This window comes from Aulostomus chinensis, chromosome 22 (genome assembly GCF_037954235.1).
Source record: "Aulostomus chinensis isolate RoL2024-O1b breed Wild chromosome 22, RoL_Achi_v1.0, whole genome shotgun sequence".
Taxonomy (NCBI): Eukaryota; Metazoa; Chordata; class Actinopteri; order Syngnathiformes; family Aulostomidae; genus Aulostomus; species Aulostomus chinensis.
This window is the reverse complement of record NC_141341.1, coordinates 8,185,055-8,203,348: the sequence shown is the minus strand read 5'-3', so window position 1 is coordinate 8,203,348 and position 18,294 is coordinate 8,185,055. Positions and strand designations below refer to the sequence as shown.

The window sequence follows — 18,294 nt, the reverse complement described above, 5'->3', positions numbered from 1 at the left end:
AAAACTTCACTCAAAAAGTGTAAGTGAACTTTTGGAGTGTTTTTATTCACAAAAACCTTTTCCCTCCTGTATCACTTCTTTGTTACTCCCTCAAGTGCATCATCCAGGACAATGGAAGTCTTCTTCATCCAACATTACAGACTTTGATTTGGGTTTTGATAATGGACTTTGATTTGAGCTAAAAAAAAACAAAAACAAAAAAAAAACTAAACTAATTAGAAGTCTGGAATTGTCATAGTTTTTTGTTTTTTTTATTTAGCGCACACCGACATGCTGGTAGATCATGTAGCATGCGGCTGACTAAGAAAGTCGCGGATGCTTGTGAACTTGTTAGTTATAGGTTACCTTTAGCTTCAAGCTAAGGAAACCTGGCTGGCTCTATCTGCATTCTGGAGTCACGAAGAAGTGATGCAGAGAAAAATATAATATTTCTGTGAGTTCCAAGTTTGAGAACTTGAAGGTAAAATACACTTTTTGGGTGAAATATTGCTTTAAACTAAATCTCTAAACCTCTGTCTCCCAGATCTGAACCACCAGTAGACCTCCATACTGTATTCTCAGTTTTTTTTTGCAGCTGTGTAGTTTTCTCGTCAATTTTTGACAGTAACTAATATCACATTGCTCAGAAAAGCTGGTTAGCACAGGTATTGTTTTGTTTTGTTTCCAAGACATGCAAGATTACATCATTGCAGATAATATCCACTTAAATAACACATATTGGCATCTCGATTATTGGTTGACTGCTTATTAGCTAACTGGGTCTGACTTGAGATTTCACTAGCCATCAGTAATTAGTGGATATGATGTCCAATTATGCCCCGTAGTGTTATGCATAAATAGCAGCTTTACCCAAGGCTGTCAACGACTGCTGTCTCATTATATTTAGGAGGCAGCTTTTGGAGCTCTATGAAGACATTTTGACTGAGAGAGGCAAACATTTGGTTGGCCAACATAGTGTATAAGACCCAGACCGTCTCCCTGAACCTCCTATGCAGAGTTAGAGACAGACTGCTTTGTTAAGTTGCTGGGATCTGTCTTTACCCTGTATTTTTTAAGCAGGTGTCATTCCCATGGAATCATTTGTGGCCCTAAAAAGCAAGCGAAAGTTCTACGTTCAAGGTTGCCATAATTTTACTTTGGAAATCTTTTGAAAGAAGCTACCGAGGTAAATGGTTAATGATGTTTCACCATTCATATATTCTTCAGATTTAACACCAGGTGTAGAAAAGCCTTGGCATTTATTCCCATGGAGAGGTTGTACCTCCTGTTGAATGATGGAGGACACCCACTAGGCAGCTCATCAGGAGGCATGGCAGCTTCACGGGGATCTATGGCAAGCTTGTCTCAGTCTGAAGAAGCCTTTCAAATAATTAGGGGGAGAGAAAAACGAAAAAGTCCCGGGGATTGTAGTATAGCTGGACATGTTGCCACCTGAATCAGTGAACAGATACATCAGGTTAACACTGATGATCACATGTGTTGTGTTATGTTTGTGGGCCGCATATTGCCCAGTGTTACCTCAGTGTGAGGAAAATACACTATGACATCTCAGCAGTGTGTGTGTGTGTGTGTGTGTGTGTGTGTGTGTGTGTGTGTGTGTGTTTCTCTCCTGAAATATCATCTTTTACCTGTCCTGCTCAATTTTACAGTGAAGATTTTTTCAGTCTGGACCTATTTTCCCTTGTCTTTGGGTCAATGTGATAGACAGGGGCTAAAATTATTGGAATTGTTCCAAAATTGTATGAGAGAACTACGACTGCAATCCTAAAATGGCTTCAACGAGCATACAGGTGCCCTGTCAGCACGGGTCAAATTTTGTGTACGAAGAGCGCGCTAACACTTGACTTGGTTGCAGTGTATGGATTATCCTTTCCCTCAGTTCCCGAGCGTTCACATACATTAGAGCCTGATATTTGGTCCAGCCAGTCAGGATTTATTTAGGATATGACTGGAGAAATCTTTCAGTAGCAGGATGGGATGCGTGAAACTTGGCACATGGTGCACACTGTACCATTAAATGAGACATTTGTACCATAACTAAACGAGTGAATGGAGCACATTATACTTCTGGACAGCTTATTGAACTTTATCTGCTGGAGTTCATTCACTCGCTCGATGCTGGGTCAATATCCAACAGCCTGAGGTCCACATTCCACGCCCCTGCTCATGCATGTGCAGCTGTAGTGTGCTGAAGTCCAACTCGTGCTGGGGCCAAAAAGCATACTGTGTCTGGGAACAGTATGGAGTGACAAACGGCAGGGTAGTCATTGTGAACAAGCCTTAAAAGAGCTGTTTTTTTTTTTTAAAGAGCTGATTTCTCTGACATCCACAGATGTTGATGATTCAAACTCCTCCGCCTCTTCTCCCTGTCTTTCCCTCTGCGACAGCCATCACCGTCAAATACTTAAACCACTTCAGAATTATCTAAATATCCCTTCTTGAATTTGGAAATGGGCGGCACGGTGGTGCAGTGGTCAGCACTGTCACCTCACTGCAAGAAGGTTCCGGGTTCAAGCCCTGGCTCCAGCACAGGGTCTTTCTGTGTGGAGTCTGCATGTTCTCCCTGTTCCTGTGTGGGTTCTCTCTGGTACTCCAGCTTCCTCCAACAGTCCAAAGACATCAAGAGGGGACGAGGCTGATTGATACTCTAAATTGACCGTAGGTGTGACTGTGAGTGTGAATGGTTGTCTGTCTCTATGTGTTGGCCCTGTGATGGACTGCCGACCCGTTCAGGGTGAACCCCACCTCTTGCCCGAAGGCTGCTGGGATAGGCTCCAGCCCCCACGCAACCCTTAACGGGATAAGCGGAAGAAAATGAATGGATTGATTTTTGTAGTAGTTTCACAAAAGTATGTCACAGGCAACTTTGATCTACTTCGTTAAGTTTCAGTGTGGCCCAACCCCTCCAACACCACTGCAGTAAGTTAGAGTAAAACTTAAACAAAGGATTGTTTGAGTGATGTCATCAATTGAAAATAACAGTCGGAGCTTTTTAGTTGGATAAAAAAGCTCTTTTATTGTAGAGACTTCAATAAAGACGGAGCAGTTTCATTACATTGTGGCTGTTTTGTGATTTTTGGCCCCTTGCTTAACAATCCCCATAACTTTGGTACCTAGCAGGCATTCTGAAAATTAAGGCAGAGGATGAAAACTGGAAACATCTTGTAAAATATATACACAATGGGAGCTTTCAAATATTTACAGGGGCAGAATGTGGCCACTCTGTTTACACCCAACACCTTGTACAGCTATGAAAGACTCCTAAAACACAAGTGATTGAGGTGAAGTTCAGCTCCGCCACAGAACTAAGCTCTCTCTTAATAGTTTGCTTTAAAGCCACATTCCCTCTTCCACCAGGAGGGACAGTTCAATGCCACCTGAAAATCCCTTTCTGTGCTTTTCTCTCCTTGTCATTATTTAAACATGAAATGAGGTTTTTAAAAGCAGAGTCAGGCAAGTGTTTCAAGAAAAAAAGTCTATCATATTTAATACTCCACAGAGAGACACAGACTCGTACAAAGTGACCAGTGACCTTCTTACAGTGAAATATCCTTGGCGATGTACAGATTTAATCCTTTAGCACCTCCCTCAGCCTTTGGGGCCAGAGCGAGGGGAGTGGAGGGAGGGAGAGATATATATAAGAGATACGTGTGTTGTCAGGGAGCTAGCTTCAATAAATTTATCTGAAAGGACATTTTGTTTCCATTTGCAGATAAAAAGTTGGATTCATACAACACCTAACGTACCTTCAGATGACCTATAATTGGTTGGAAGACATTCTGATCAACGAAGATTCAACTAGTTTACAGAGCTTCAAGCCTCCAGGGGCTCCTCTAAAACCAACCACATCATGCAAATGAGGCTACAATGTAAAACTGATGGTTTAGAAGTTCCACTTACAGCCATATATGCGAGTCCTGTTTAAATTGCTACTCTGGAAGTGTTTTCTCCCGTCTCCACACTGAGGCAGAGCAAACATAACTGTCATTGTAAGTGTAAATAATGACCCTGAGTTCATGCTGCTGGAGAATATACCATTGATTTCATGTATAAGGCATTGTGCTCGTGATACGGGTTACCACCGACAGTACGCCATCTGCCTTTGTTTGACTACCAGCCACAGATGCAGTAGAGGAGATAGGAAACTACTTTGGCATGTGTTCCTTAAAGTATTTATTTTTTTGGATGAAATTAGTAATGCATACAGGAGACAACACTATCTACTGTGTTTCCATCAACATATTTTGAAGTATCAAATTAGAAAAAAAGGTTCACAAATGAGATTTGATATTCTTGCTTCTGCGTTTTTGTTTTTTTTTTGCCATTTTTGACTGAGTGGAACAGTCTTTGACACCTCCTACGTGTTGTACAACATGCAACATGGCCGGTACGAGCTGGCAGGAAAGAATAATTAACAACGTGTCCAACTGAAAGTAACTCTTCAAGACTTCAGTCAGTTTTGCTCTGGTGGATGGCTGTGGATGGTCTGTATTGTCATCCTATGGTACAAATAGTTATTGCAGAGCTAAGTTTATTCTTTCCAAAACAATTGATGGAAACATGGTTATGTAATTTGCAATTTCTTTTTTCTTTTTTTCTTTTTTTTTGCTGCTTTTCCAAAGTTTGAATAGAATTTGCTTGACAATTAAAGAGAAACATTAATCTGACAAAGCTGACAGAGGAGTGAGTTTGACCAGCATACAATGAAATGTACCTTTTCAATGAGAGAACATTACAGGCTAATTGTGATAGAAGCAGAATAATTACCTTCAAAATATGGTTAATGCCTCTCCTTATCTGCTCTTATTTGTTTCTTCAGTCCTCTTTGGTCAGTTTGTGTTGTTCCAGACGTCTCTCAATGATGTGGTAGAGATCTACGATGGACCCACTCAGCAGAACACTCTATTGTCATCTCTCTCGGGGTCACACTCTGGTGAGGATGAATTGATTCCTTGATAGACGGATAAAGAGATAGACAGCTGAAAAGTCTTTTTACTTATCCTCCCTACCTTCTATCTGTCTAGGTGAGTCTCTCCCTCTGAGTTCGGGTAATCAGATCACCATTAAGTTTACTACCGTCGGACCAGAGACCGCCAAAGGATTCCACTTTGTCTACCAAGGTCAGCAAATCAGACTCAGCCATAGGGCAAGGTCAATGACAGCAATTTATAGTTATTATAAATGCCGATTAGTAGAATAGCATTTCATCAAAAAGAGCAATTTTCAAACTAATGAAGTAGAAGAAATAGGCCGCTGGGTTTGTTATACTTTTATTTAATATTCATATTTTCATGTTAATTTTCTCTCAATGCCAGAGAGCTTTTTGGAGTTATGGGGTAAGACAGGAATTTAGTGGTGGTTGTTATTCTACGTATACTGTCGCACCAAAATTGAACTCATGTTGCTCTGCTGACTTTTTAAACAGTTTTTTTATGTCATTTTCCAGCCGTGCCTCGTACCAGCTCCACCCAGTGTAGTTCTGTCCCTGAGCCACGCTTCGGGAGGCGTCTCGGCAATGACTTTGCGGTGGGATCTGTGGTGCAGTTTGAATGCAACCCTGGTTACATCCTGCATGGCTCCTCTGCCATACGTTGTGAGAGTGTACCGGACAACCTGGCACAGTGGAATGATACACTCCCAACATGTATAGGTAAATATTATTTCAGTAATCAGACAGATTGAACACTCAGAAAGCAAAGCAAACTAATGATGAAATCTCCATCAACAATCAGCACTTTGTCGCTCACCCTCGGAAGACTATAAATGCCAAACCTCAGGCTCTTCTCTTGCTTTCCAGTAATTTGCTGACAGTGTTGTTTTATCCTCTTTCTGCCCTCCCCTGCTCCATTTTTCTACTCTCTCTCTCTCCTGTCCCTCAGTTCCCTGTGGGGGTGTGTTGACCTCTCGTCACGGAACCATCCTATCGCCTGGTTATCCAGAGCCTTACGACAACAACCAGAACTGTGTGTGGAAGGTCTCTGTTCCAGAAGGGGCTGGGATACAGGTAATGCTTGTCACATGCTGCTTCTTGGCTGACCTATGTATCATTGGCTTAAAAGCTGAGCAGGCAGGATGTCGGGGAAGATAAGATATTATTAGAAGGACGAATGGATGGATGGTTTGTGAGAGAGGGGACCATCCAGAGATAACTAGATAGCATCTAATCGTGAGAGATAATGGCTGATTGCGTGGAAGCTGAACCGCTCTCACTTACCAAGATAAAGATAAAGATGCCTTTCACACAAAATGTAGTGCGAGCACCTCTGAATATGTAGTTTTTCTTCTCTATATTACATCATGGATACGTAATTCACATGGGTGTGAGTTTATGTGTCTAACAGATCACGTTTCATTGAAAGCTAGCATTACTTAACATATGAAGGAATTCTGCCATCAAATGACAATGCACAGCGGAAAAAAAATCTCATTTTCTCATCAGATTCAAGTTGTGAGTTTTGCCACCGAGCATAACTGGGACTCCTTGGATTTTTACGATGGGGCAGACAACCACGCACCAAGACTGGGCAGCTACTCCGGTAAAGTATATTTTGGAGTCAGGACAACAATTTGACATTGGCAATCATCCCCGAACCTGAACCATGTGGCTGTCATTAAAGCCATAAAAAGGAGAGTAACCTAAGGTAAAAGTAGCCTAAAGAATGTAGTGTCTTTAGGAGGCGCTAAGCTAACATTTCAAAGTGCGTTGAGTACAGTGAAGGTGGAAAGATATAAATAAAGCCCCTTCACGATTTAACCCAAGCTACAATGTTGCCCTAACCGAGTGTTTTTGTGCCTAAACCAAAACTTAACTGTAACACTGACACATCATAAAACATCATTATTTTTAATTAGTTTTGGAGGTGAAAGACAGATTTATTTTGCTCCAGAAGTGGTCGTCAATCTAGAGGAGGTTTGTCAATGATAATAATAGATGATATGCGTCTACGGGAAGGTGCGGATCTCAAGCATTATAATGATAGTGATAGGAAAAGGATAACGGCTATTTAATGGACTGATAACATCCGAGGCGGCTGACAGTTTTTATAGCAGCAGTAAAAGTGGCAGTAAATTGTCTGGCTAAATTCTCTAGAGTACACGGCTCGACAACATTCAACATTTCTTAATTAAGAAAGGCCTGTCACAACTGCACAGGTTGTTGTCGGTGAAATAAAGATGTGGAACACAGGAACCCTGCACAAACACATGAGCTGCGTTGTTGTGTTGCAACCTTGTCAGAGCAAATATATGTAGCTTGGCATTTCAGTGCAACAAAGTTAGAATACCGCTTGGTGTTGACATGACGTTTGGAGCAGTTCAAGATGCTGGCCATGTGACTCCGTGCAAAGCGTGCCATAAGAGCTGAACTGGTCCCAATGTGAGTCACAGCAGGGTCCGAGGATCACGTCCACCACTGCTGTTTGTTCATCTGAGGTTCCTATAAGGACATTTGACACATTTTTTGTTGCACAGCTCATTGCTGCTGGTTTCCTACGAGAAACACATTTTTAGAACATCCTACAATTCTAATTCCATAACAAGATCAGTATATATTTTTTTCCCTTTTACATACATTTATATGATATAAAATTTATGGAATTTTTCATGTCCATTGAACCTCGAATTTTATGGAGATGTGGTATGCAGGCAGTTCCCAGGATACCCCAGTAATTCCAGTTTTCACACATTCACAAAATAGACTGCACACTGTTGTCAATATATGGAAGGAAGAAAAAAGGTTTTCTTAGTTTTTAAAAATACTAGCATGAAATATTGAAATATGTATAAGTAGAATTGGCAATAACTATAATCAGTCAGTCTGTCGATTGCATAAAATTTGCATGAAATTGAATGACTTCAACTTCTTTCCAGGACCCTTTTTTCTTTCTTTGTTTCGGCCAAGCCCCTCCACACCATCTGCAATGCTGTTACTAGTCTTTCTACTCTCAGTGTATTTTCATGCACGTTCTGAAATAAATGGTTGATGGAGATGACAAGATTATTAAAAAAAAAAAGACTAAAATTCAGAATACTTCATAGCTAACCAACTATTCAAATAACAAATCTCATTAAATCAATGCAGTTAATTATTCATCATTAATTTTTTTTTTTTTTAATTTTATGTCGGAATAATTTCTCTATGGAATCTGAACATGAGCATGAGTTATGTTTAACAACCCGCTAATTAATTCTCCTCAGAACAGACAATCAGTAAGACCCATTTGGCTAAATTATTGTTCATTAAGTTATTGTCTTGAAAACATCTATGTAAATTTGATAAGCTTTGCTGATGCGCTGAACACAAGTTACCATTAATGCATCCTGAAGCCAGCCATGACAATGACATCGCTACTGATGAAGAGATTAAAGTGGGTTAATATTCCTCAACATTAAAGTGCATCATCCATTATGTTATTGTGACAGAAATACGCTGAACTGTGACAGCTTCGCCTCACGACTGCTGTTTTTTACTTTGCCTCCCAACTCTAAGTAGGTCAGGCCAACATTTGAAAAGTGGTTTCAAATAGAATAGAAGTCGCAAAATAAAAGTAATTCCCATCTCCCTCCTTCAAGAACACTTGACAAAAAAAAAAAAAAACACAAGTAAAAATGTATGTTTGGAAGGCCTTTGTTGTTTTCTGTTGCTGTCAGATTACTACGGTATGATCGTTTGCTTTTAAGCTTCAATTGAAAAAAACAATTTGAAAACATCTGATTGTGGTCATTTTATTCTCCTTCTCTCTTTCTTTCTCTCTCTCTCTCTCTCTGTTTATCTCTCTCTATCTCTTTGATTCCAGGGACAACCATCCCTCCTCACCTGAATAGCACATCCAACAACCTTTATCTCAGCTTCAGCTCTGACATCAGTGTCTCAGCGGCTGGCTTTCACCTGGAATATACAGGTATCATCGTCGTCTCAGCCCTGTATTTGCTTGTACTGTATATTCTCTATGTGCATCATAACCAGTAAAAAAAAAAAAAGAAAAACACAAAAAAAAACCACTCATTTTGAATTGAAATATCTTTCTAGCTATCGGTCTGGAGTCTTGTCCAGAGCCCCTGACTCCAAACTATGGAATAAGACAAGGAGACCGATTCATGGTGGGAGACGTTGTACAGTTTTCATGTGAACAAGGATACTCTCTCCAGGTACTGACATGGCCCCCCAGCTGTATCTGATAAGAAAACACACTCACTTTACAACTTGTAGCCATTTTAATGCAAAAAGCCAGTTTGAAAAATATCTGTAATCATTAAAAGCTGCTCAGCCTCTTTGATGTGCTGCCATTCAACTTTTTTTTTTTTTTATCCGCTGGCTGTGCAAACCCTGAACTACTTAAACATTGAATCAAGAAGGAAATCCTGCTCTCAGGTGGTTTATTCAAGCTATTACTGAACATACAACCCTGGTGCGGTTTGCACAACTCCTTAATAATGAATGTGGTCTGCTAAGATGGAGGTTTGACTAACTTGTTCTTTAAATATAGATAAATATGATGGTTTCAGTTTAAGTGACTGGAAAGCATGAATATGCTTGCTGAGAGGTTAAAGCTCAGTAGTTTTAAGTGAATCTGAGGTAATATTCTGTAGCTGCTGTGTTATAAATGGTTGTGACTGTTTGTTCCCCTGCCTTTAAAGGGAAACGCTCATATAACCTGCATGCCTGGACCTGTTCGTAGATGGAACTACCCTGTACCACTCTGTCTAGGTAGGTGTATCAATACACACACACACCTCCATGTAACTCACTTTGGATGTGGCAAGAAAGATGCAAAATAGTGTGAGGTATTATTTGATCATTAGTAGAGAAATTGGTGTCCTGTTTGAGAAAAAAAACAACATCAAAACTTGAAACGTTTTACCTTTATTTCCTGGTTATGAAAAGAATCGTGCGCCAGTGGTACTCTGTCGCTAAGTTTTATCTCTGTTGCCCCATTTTCTTGGACTTGTGTGCCTGAACTGGTTACCTTGGGGGGCAATTTGAGTACATTTAAAATTTAATAATTTGTACCCTTGGTCAATAGGTCATGCGCTGTTTCAGAATTTTACCTGTTTACGCAGCTTAATTGGGTTCTTATCTTTAACCTTTTATTGGAGAGTCAATTGATCATTTGTTCACTTATTTGTAGTGTGTGATAGTTGTGTTTGTCCATGTTTGTGGCTCTCTCTCTCCCTCCCTCTCTCTCTCTATCCGTGTACATATGTATACACACAGTAGCACTGCAGATATGATCCAAGCACTGCCTTCACCAACTATCCAAATAGTAAACGGTTTGATTAATTTACTGTTTTCCGATGATCTGATTATTTATTTGACATTCTGTGCAGAATTATGATGAAGCTCTTACACGGATGCAAAGCTCAGAGACACGTTGCTATAAACACACAGCACAGTGAGTCAAAGTGTCAGCAGGCAACTAGAGGAATCGAGCCTCACACAAACATGCACTGGAACAATGGAAATTAATTCAAGAAGGGAATCTATGAAAAGCTTGGGATGTTAATGTGTTGTTAAAAAAAAAGAGACAAAAATGTCAGGTCAAAGATACTCATGTGTCCAGACAGCAGCATTGTCATGGAGAAAAAAGCAAAACACACCTCCTGCTTTTGACTCGCTGCTCTAACCTGTTTTTTATGTCCTCAATTTTTTTTTTTGCACTGTGTATATGTGTGTGTGTGTGTGTGTGTGTGTATATATGTGTCTCCAGCCCAGTGTGGTGGGTCTATGACAGATGTAAGTGGAGTGATTCTAAGTCCTGGTTACCCCGGCAACTACCCAAGTGGCTTAGACTGCACATGGGCAGTCAACTTACCTGTGGGCTTCGGTAAGAAACACTGCCAACATTTATATGTTTTCTCGATGTGCCATATATTGACTTTTATGTATAATATTTCAATCAATAAGTCAGTGATGGCGCCTGGAGATGAATCCACTTTGAACGTATTCAGGTGAGGATGAATCAGGGTCTTTGTTTCTATTTTCCTCAGGTATCCATCTCCAGTTTGTGAACTTCTCCACCGAAGCCATCCATGACTACTTAGAGATCCGCAGTGGAACTCTGGAAACCGGCTCGGTCATTGACCGCTTCAGTGGTCCCGTCATCCCTAAACCTCTGTTCAGTACCACCCACCAGACCAGCTTCTTCTTTCACAGCGACTACTCACAAAACAAACCAGGATTCCACATCACATATCAAGGTAAATCTCTCTGTTCAGTCTTCATTTGATGAGCGAAGAACAACAACAGCAGGAATCCATCTGTGTTTCTCAATTAGCTTACAACAGCAAGCCAACCTGGAGACTTGATTATTTGATTCAGACAAGTGTGACTTAAAGCGGTCCTGCACACTTAAACAGCTCTGATCTCAATGATTTGACTGTTATGAGGTGGAACACATCAATACTGGTGGAGATGCTGGCGTTTCTGACCAACTGTAACTGTTTTAAATCAGCTTGTGAGGTAAATGCTGACACAAAGTTGACCCGTTGGACTTCCTCTACATAGTGATTTTAATGCTCTCAAATAGGAGGTGGGTTTGGCTTTGAGTTGGATTATGGAAACATACCAGATTCTCTTGTGTAACCCCCAAAAAAACCCACTACAAATTAAGACGCATCACAGGAGTTTACTTCTAATGTTTGTAAGTGATCGGATTCTTTTGACACCTCTAGTACAAGCAAAAGAAAGCAAGTTGTACTCAGTGATACCTGTTCCTCTTACCTTCAAGCTGTCCGCCCTAAGACCACCTCCCCCTTTGCATGAACAGCGGGATCACCATTCACAAGGGGGCTGACATGTTTGGGAACAAATGTGCCAAACTTGAAACCCACTGTGCTACCCTCTTACACTGCCAAGAACGGGACTACTGGGGCGAGAGCCAACAGCTTTAATTGATATGGCTCGGGCCACTGATATGTCCTTCAAAAGAGCCCTCCAACACACACACACACACACACACACACACACACACACACACACACACACACACTCCCTTTGCCAACTTTTTCAAAATGAAGTGGTCGCTGCAGCGAGACTCAAACCCAACTTACACTTAAGTTTCTCAGAAGTGGCTATCAACCAAATAAAGTACTTTCTCAGACAACAATAAAGAATGTTTCTTGACTCGTAAGGAGCTTGCCAGAAATTCTAGCTGCACACGGGTCCTCACCGGGGCATAAATTTTAGTGATGAATTGAGTTTTTAAATTTAGTCCCTCTGGCACTGAAATGTAGTTTGAGTAAGCTTATATTTATTATGACAAATCATGTAGATAACCTGAATTTGTTCTTTTGTTAATGTGCGAACTACAGTGGCTAATAGATAACAGCATTTATCACATGAGAGGAGCTCAGCCAAAAAGTTTAATAAAAGAAGTATTTCCACACTATTATCAGTACCACGGTCTTGCTTCAGTCCCACAAACGCTTCACTTGTCTACTTTAATGTCACAATCTACTAGCTGGGCGTAGCAAAATGTCATATAAGTACTTACATTTTGTCTAAATGTCTTTTTGTTTTTTTTTTAGTGCCCTCGTACCCTTGTAAAACTATTTAAAAAGCAATTGGTGCCCAAATATTTGTATTTCTATTTATATTTGTTGTAATATTTCAATCTATTCATGTGAGGGGGAAAAAGACGTTTATGCTTTAGAGTACAGTGATTCTTGAAAAACCCAGAGGTCTTTTGAACTCCACTGTATAAAAATGAATACTGACAACAATTTTTAAGTCGTGACTTTTAAAAGTCTCATCAGTGTCTGTTGTCGTTGGTGTCTTGTATTTTTGGTGACTGTTTGTTTTGACAGCCAGACTTAACAGAGTATTTTTACTCATCTGTTCTTAATTTATTTCTTTGGATTGTTTTTCATTTGACTGGACTTTCAACCTGATTCTGGAACATCCAGTTATTCTGGGTTCCAAAAATGTATTTATTCGCTCTTTTTTTTATTATTTGATTTTACCTTTTTTGCCAAAATAAAAAAATAAAAGGTGAATGATCACGTTCCTGCCATCTTAATTACGCTGTGGTTATACTGATTGCAGCCTACCAGCTCCAGAGTTGTCCAGATCCCCGGCCGTTTCGAAACGGTATTGTGATAGGCACAGATTTCAGCGTTGGGATGACGGTGTCGTTTGAATGTCTGCCTGGGTACTCTCTGATCGGAGAGGCTTCACTCACCTGTCTACATGGCATCAGCCGGAACTGGAACCACCCACTACCACGATGTGAAGGTAAATCCGCCTCAAAATATAACAGGAGGATATGTTTCAAATCCAAAATGGCTTTAGTTCTCGTTGCACATAAAAATTTAGCATGTAGCATAAAGCAGATGCATTCAAAACAGAGAGTGCAATGTCTTTGTATTGCCTTGGTCTCATATCTTGCAAAAGGCAGAATATTATTTCCCACAAGCCCTTGCAGCATCTGTCTCTGCACAAAAGTATGAAAATATAGCCAAGTATATGTTTACAGCCAGGAATGATACCCTGCAGGTACTGTATTATGAATATTGAATATCTATTCAATGTCGGTCTTCTTTTCATTCATGTACATTAAAATATATACATAAAAACTGTTCTTTGAAGGAAAATAGGCCATTCTAGGACTCTTTCTCTCCCTCTGAAAACATGGATATTTGTGATGTTCCAAAGCCCCCCAGCTGCATTATCAATCCGTTATAAAACTCGCTATGGCTATTCATATGTGCATTATTTCTATTTAAATCTGGTGACTCTGTTATTCTGCTGTAGCTTGTTGATATTAATCAGAGACAGGTGGAGATAATGTGTGATGCAGTTGCAAGCGTACACGACCTGTAACTCAACAGGCAAAAAGAAAGCCCATTTCCACAGAAGGAGAGATGAAATAAATCAGGAGTTATTTTAAAAAGGTGCAGGGATGTTGTTATTATACAATTGCAGCTAATTGTGGAGATAAAATTATGTCATTAAATGATCATTTTCTTTATTTTATGACATTTATTGAGCATTAAACCAATTACCATTAAGAGAAAGTTATTTTCAGGCTTGATTTTGTAGCTGATGCAGGGACCCGTAAATTAGAGTACTGTAAATATCTGTCCTAATAGCTCTTAGCTTGCAGTTAAAATCACATCCTAGAAGAGCAGCAGCTACTCACCAGAGGAATTACTTGAGCTGCACAATTGAAATTAAAAAAAGAAAGAGAGAATGACATTTTATTAAACGTGTTAAGGTATTATCCAGTGGTCATTACATGGCTGATGGAGACATGCGCTCTCAAGCTTAAGAATGATAATAGTAATTTATTAAAGGCAATTCTGCTAATATTCTATCTCGCAGCTCTTTGCGGTGGTAACATCACATCATTAAATGGAACCATTTACTCTCCTGGTCACCCGGAGGAATACCCGAACTTCCAGGACTGTGTGTGGAGCGTGAGAGTTCCTCCTGGACACGGGATTTACATCAACTTCACCGTACTAAGCACCGAGCCCATATATGACTACATTACTGTGTGGTAGGTGTCATTCGGTTGGTTAAATGATCTTTATTCATCAGCTGTTTTATTTTTCAGCTTCTTTCTGTTGTATAAACCGTTCCGTTTTTGTCTGACTCAGGGCTTCATTTGGCACATATTTTAACAACTTCTACTCTCTCTCTCACTCACACACACACACACAGAGGATATCATGCTCTTTAACATCTCTTCAGAGCTGACCGCTAATTGGCTAAATTCCCGCAATGGTTACTATGACTGCAGATATCTCTACTTTGAAGGGGACCTTTTATGCTTTTCCTTATTTGACAATTATATCAAATACTTAATGCCACAGTGTTGGAAGCCAGTATTTAATATGGCAAAATAATGATGAAAACATTTATAAAAGTAAGGAGGTAGAAAAGCTCAGGCTTCAGATGTTCTGGGTCCTGGGTTTACAGGGTTTCTTTTTTTATCTGCTGTAGTCACAGCACACCCATGGCTTCCAGCAAGCTTCAGACACTGGCAGTGGCAAAAGAACAGGAGGTTTCTAGAGAGACAGAAACAGAGGAGTACTACTGTATGAGGGATATTTTTAGAATTGATGTGTTTGTGTTAAATGTCAAGAGTAAGAGGTAAAAATTGAATCATGAAGTCAACATAAAATGATTTTTTTTTTGAATTAGTAAAAAATGGCAAACATGAATGTGACATATTTTTATGATCAGGATTAAATTCAGACTATTAGTGTGAATGAAAATGGCTGCATCTACAAAACGCCTTGGGTATTGATGAAGTTGTTTCTCCGACTCCGGTTTAGGAACAAGGGCAATATTTCACTTTTTCGTGCTTTGAGTGTATGAAAATAGTGTGGTGATAAGTATAAGAAGTATGAGTAGTATAAGTAGTAGTAGTATCAGTATTTGCTGAAACAGTCATCTGTTTAGAAGAAACTGCACCACGTCGGGAGAGGTGGCACGCTGACTAACGCAGGTATTTAGCATCATTGACTTGATTATTATGTTTATTGGATTTTGATTTATTGTTGAAAAAAGCTCAATTGCTAACAAAGTCTGTGCGACTTACATGTCGAGTCCAGTAATGCTAATCCTCGCAAATTGACAGACTTTTTAGGGTTTTTGAAGCGCAAGTGCAATCATTGGGAATACATCGCTACAGTTATGCTTTGCTACTCTGCGAATGCGTGATTTCAACGCCATCAAGAGTCTGTAGCACTACTGTTGCTTTAGCCGTGATGACATGTGTAGTCTCATTTAGGCCCCCTTTTTTATTATACATAAGCGCCTCAAAATTCTTACCGACTGACACGTTATTCTGTAGAGCAAAACATGAAATATAAAGATGCTAGTGTGAGCCTCTTACTTTATTTCAGGCATTTCACTGAAAACACATTCAACAACTTTGAGTTGAGGGAACAATGCTCACTTGTTTCCTGGTTTTTGGACTTACTCCTGCTCTTTTATTGAAAAACTCTAGTAGAATAACATCCTAAGTAAATAATGCTGAGTTTAAAATGAACAAATGGGTTACCTGAGTGCCTGCTTGTCGTGTCTTACCCGTCTGAAAGTGCTTCTCTCTTCTTCCCTCCTCCTCTCTGTTCCTCTATTTATCTCTAAGTCTCAGTCCGTCTCATATGAAGCTGTAGCCAAAACCGCGTTGACTCACCTGTCTTCCCCTCACCGCCCACCACCACACCGTTGAGCCGTGTGTCATCCACCGACAGCCGATTCACTCAATTTCCTAAATTTGGTCTTCACAGCGTGCTCCTGACACCGCTGCCGTTGTTGTTTAGATTAGTGGACAACACGCTGAACCCACACAAAACAAAGCATGCAACAACAACAACAAAACACTCAGAAAAAACAAAAACAAAAAAAATACCTCACCTCACAATCTCATTACGCAGCCACAAAGCTGCTTCCCTGTTGAGAGCACAGTGTCGGCGTTGAAGGTGTGATTTTCACAGCGGTCTCCTCCGTCCAGAGCCAGCATACCTGACAGCCGGTTAGCCTGCTAATTGGTCTCCTGCTGGGAGGATTACTACAGGATTTCCTTGTGTACATTTTCATATATGTCACAGACGATGTCATGGATTAGCTCACACTGTAAGAAGAAAAAGAAAAAGAAAAAAAAAAAAAAACTTCTCTGTGCTGCGTGTGTATTTGCATCACCAATTATCACGAGTGTAAAGTAATGAGCAAGACTACTGCGACGACTCTAAACCACCTATTGTGAGTCAGAGAAAGGGGTCGATTCCTCGCATAACCTTTCAGGTATAATTGGACTCATCCAAAAACACTTAACAGCAGGAAATAATCATTTCATCTGACTTCATGATGATACCTTCTACTGATAATGATGCCACTTTGGGTTGGTAGCAGTTTGGCAGCTGGTTGGTTTTGTCATTAAAGGTGAAATATTCTCTCATGGTAGCAGACTGGTATTAGTGGATATGTTATTCTTCTGATCTAATGAAAGTTTCATCAATATTTATGAATTTGAAAGCCTGTCTCTTTTAAATTTAGGATATCAAGAGACGGAAAGGACCTGCTCTTTCATAAGTGAATTTGCAATATCTGAATTAGCTCTCGGTCATTGTTTTCAGTGCCTTATGTTTGTCTGTCTGTCGGCAGGATTTTGCCAAAACTACCAGGCGGATTTTTATCCAACTTAGCGGAGAAGTGGACCAGCAGCCAAGCAAGAAGACATTTAATTTTGAGTCAGATCCGTTAAACATGTGTTTTGTTTTTGGGTTTTTTTTTCCTTTGGCAGAGGTCTGTGATCTCCGAAATGCCCTCCAGTTTGGATTGTTTAGAGGAAGATGGCCTCATCTCCATGCACACTCACTCTCTCGCACTGGCACTTTGTCACAGAATGGCCGTCTCTGTTTGCAGTCAATGGAGCAGCTCCAGCTTTTGTCTCATAAATATCATCAAGTCTCTTCTATGGTTGTGTTTTGCCTCGGAGAAAACCATTTTCTGATCACAAATAGTTATTTAACTGCCAGAAATGACGGCGATAAGTCATTTAAATTGCATTTTAGCCTGACTTTACTCTCTAACTGTCCTATAAAGAAAGATCAAGCCCGTTCATTTATGGACCTCCGGTTTTTGAGTACCCAGCCTTTTTTAAACATTGTGTCTTTGTGTGTGTGTTTGTGTATGTGTGCATGCATGCGTGTGTGTGTGTGTGTGTGTGTGTGTGTGTGTGTGTGTGTGTGTGTGTGTGTGTGTGTGTGTGTGTGTGTGTGTGTGTGCGTGCGTGCGTGCGTGTCTTTCTCTGCAGGGATGGTCCAGATCAGTCATCTCCTCAGATTGGCCAGTTTAGTGGCAACACAGCTCTGGAGTCCGTCTACTCAACCTCCAACATCATTCTCATCAAATTCCACTCGGATTTCTCCGGAGCTGGCTTCTTCGTCTTGAGTTACCATGGTAAGCTACTTTATCAAGCCGGTGCTGATATCAATCTGCTGTCTCAGTGAAAACATCTCCTTTTATTCCTGCTACTTGGGTTGCAAATGTCTTTCTCATTCGTTGTTTTCTCTGCAGTGGGCTTTATTTTCATGGGGGTTTTGTTGTAAAACTATAATGCCTCCATTAGTTGTTGCTGCAGCAATGGAATCGATCTGTTTGTTGTGTTGGACTCCTCAACTTCATCCTCATTAAGTTTGTTTCAGACACACCGCCTTTGTGTCATCCTGACTCATGAAGTTTGAGCTTTTATTATCTGAGTCAAGCTGGCTTCTTTGTCACATCCAAATGATATTCACATAATCATATAAGCGGTGCTATTTGTATTCATATTCACAGCTGTG

General features: G+C 40.2%; 1 protein-coding gene across 4 annotated transcripts in view; it reads left to right on the top strand.

Moving 5' to 3' along the window:
• Positions 1 to 18,294, top strand: part of LOC147240602 (CUB and sushi domain-containing protein 3-like) — a 350,230-nt gene that overhangs the window by 287,786 nt on the left and 44,150 nt on the right. For all 4 annotated transcript variants that reach the window (XM_086194222.1, XM_086194221.1, XM_086194218.1 and 1 more), the window contains exons 35-47: positions 4,820 to 4,933; positions 5,025 to 5,120; positions 5,447 to 5,650; positions 5,880 to 6,004; positions 6,440 to 6,536; positions 8,796 to 8,900; positions 9,029 to 9,147; positions 9,637 to 9,706; positions 10,707 to 10,823; positions 10,987 to 11,196; positions 13,043 to 13,231; positions 14,321 to 14,498; positions 17,766 to 17,911. In XM_086194222.1, coding sequence (XP_086050348.1) covers positions 4,820 to 4,933; positions 5,025 to 5,120; positions 5,447 to 5,650; positions 5,880 to 6,004; positions 6,440 to 6,536; positions 8,796 to 8,900; positions 9,029 to 9,147; positions 9,637 to 9,706; positions 10,707 to 10,823; positions 10,987 to 11,196; positions 13,043 to 13,231; positions 14,321 to 14,498; positions 17,766 to 17,911 — 1,770 coding nt within the window. The remainder of the gene's footprint in view (positions 1 to 4,819; positions 4,934 to 5,024; positions 5,121 to 5,446; positions 5,651 to 5,879; positions 6,005 to 6,439; positions 6,537 to 8,795; positions 8,901 to 9,028; positions 9,148 to 9,636; positions 9,707 to 10,706; positions 10,824 to 10,986; positions 11,197 to 13,042; positions 13,232 to 14,320; positions 14,499 to 17,765; positions 17,912 to 18,294) is intronic.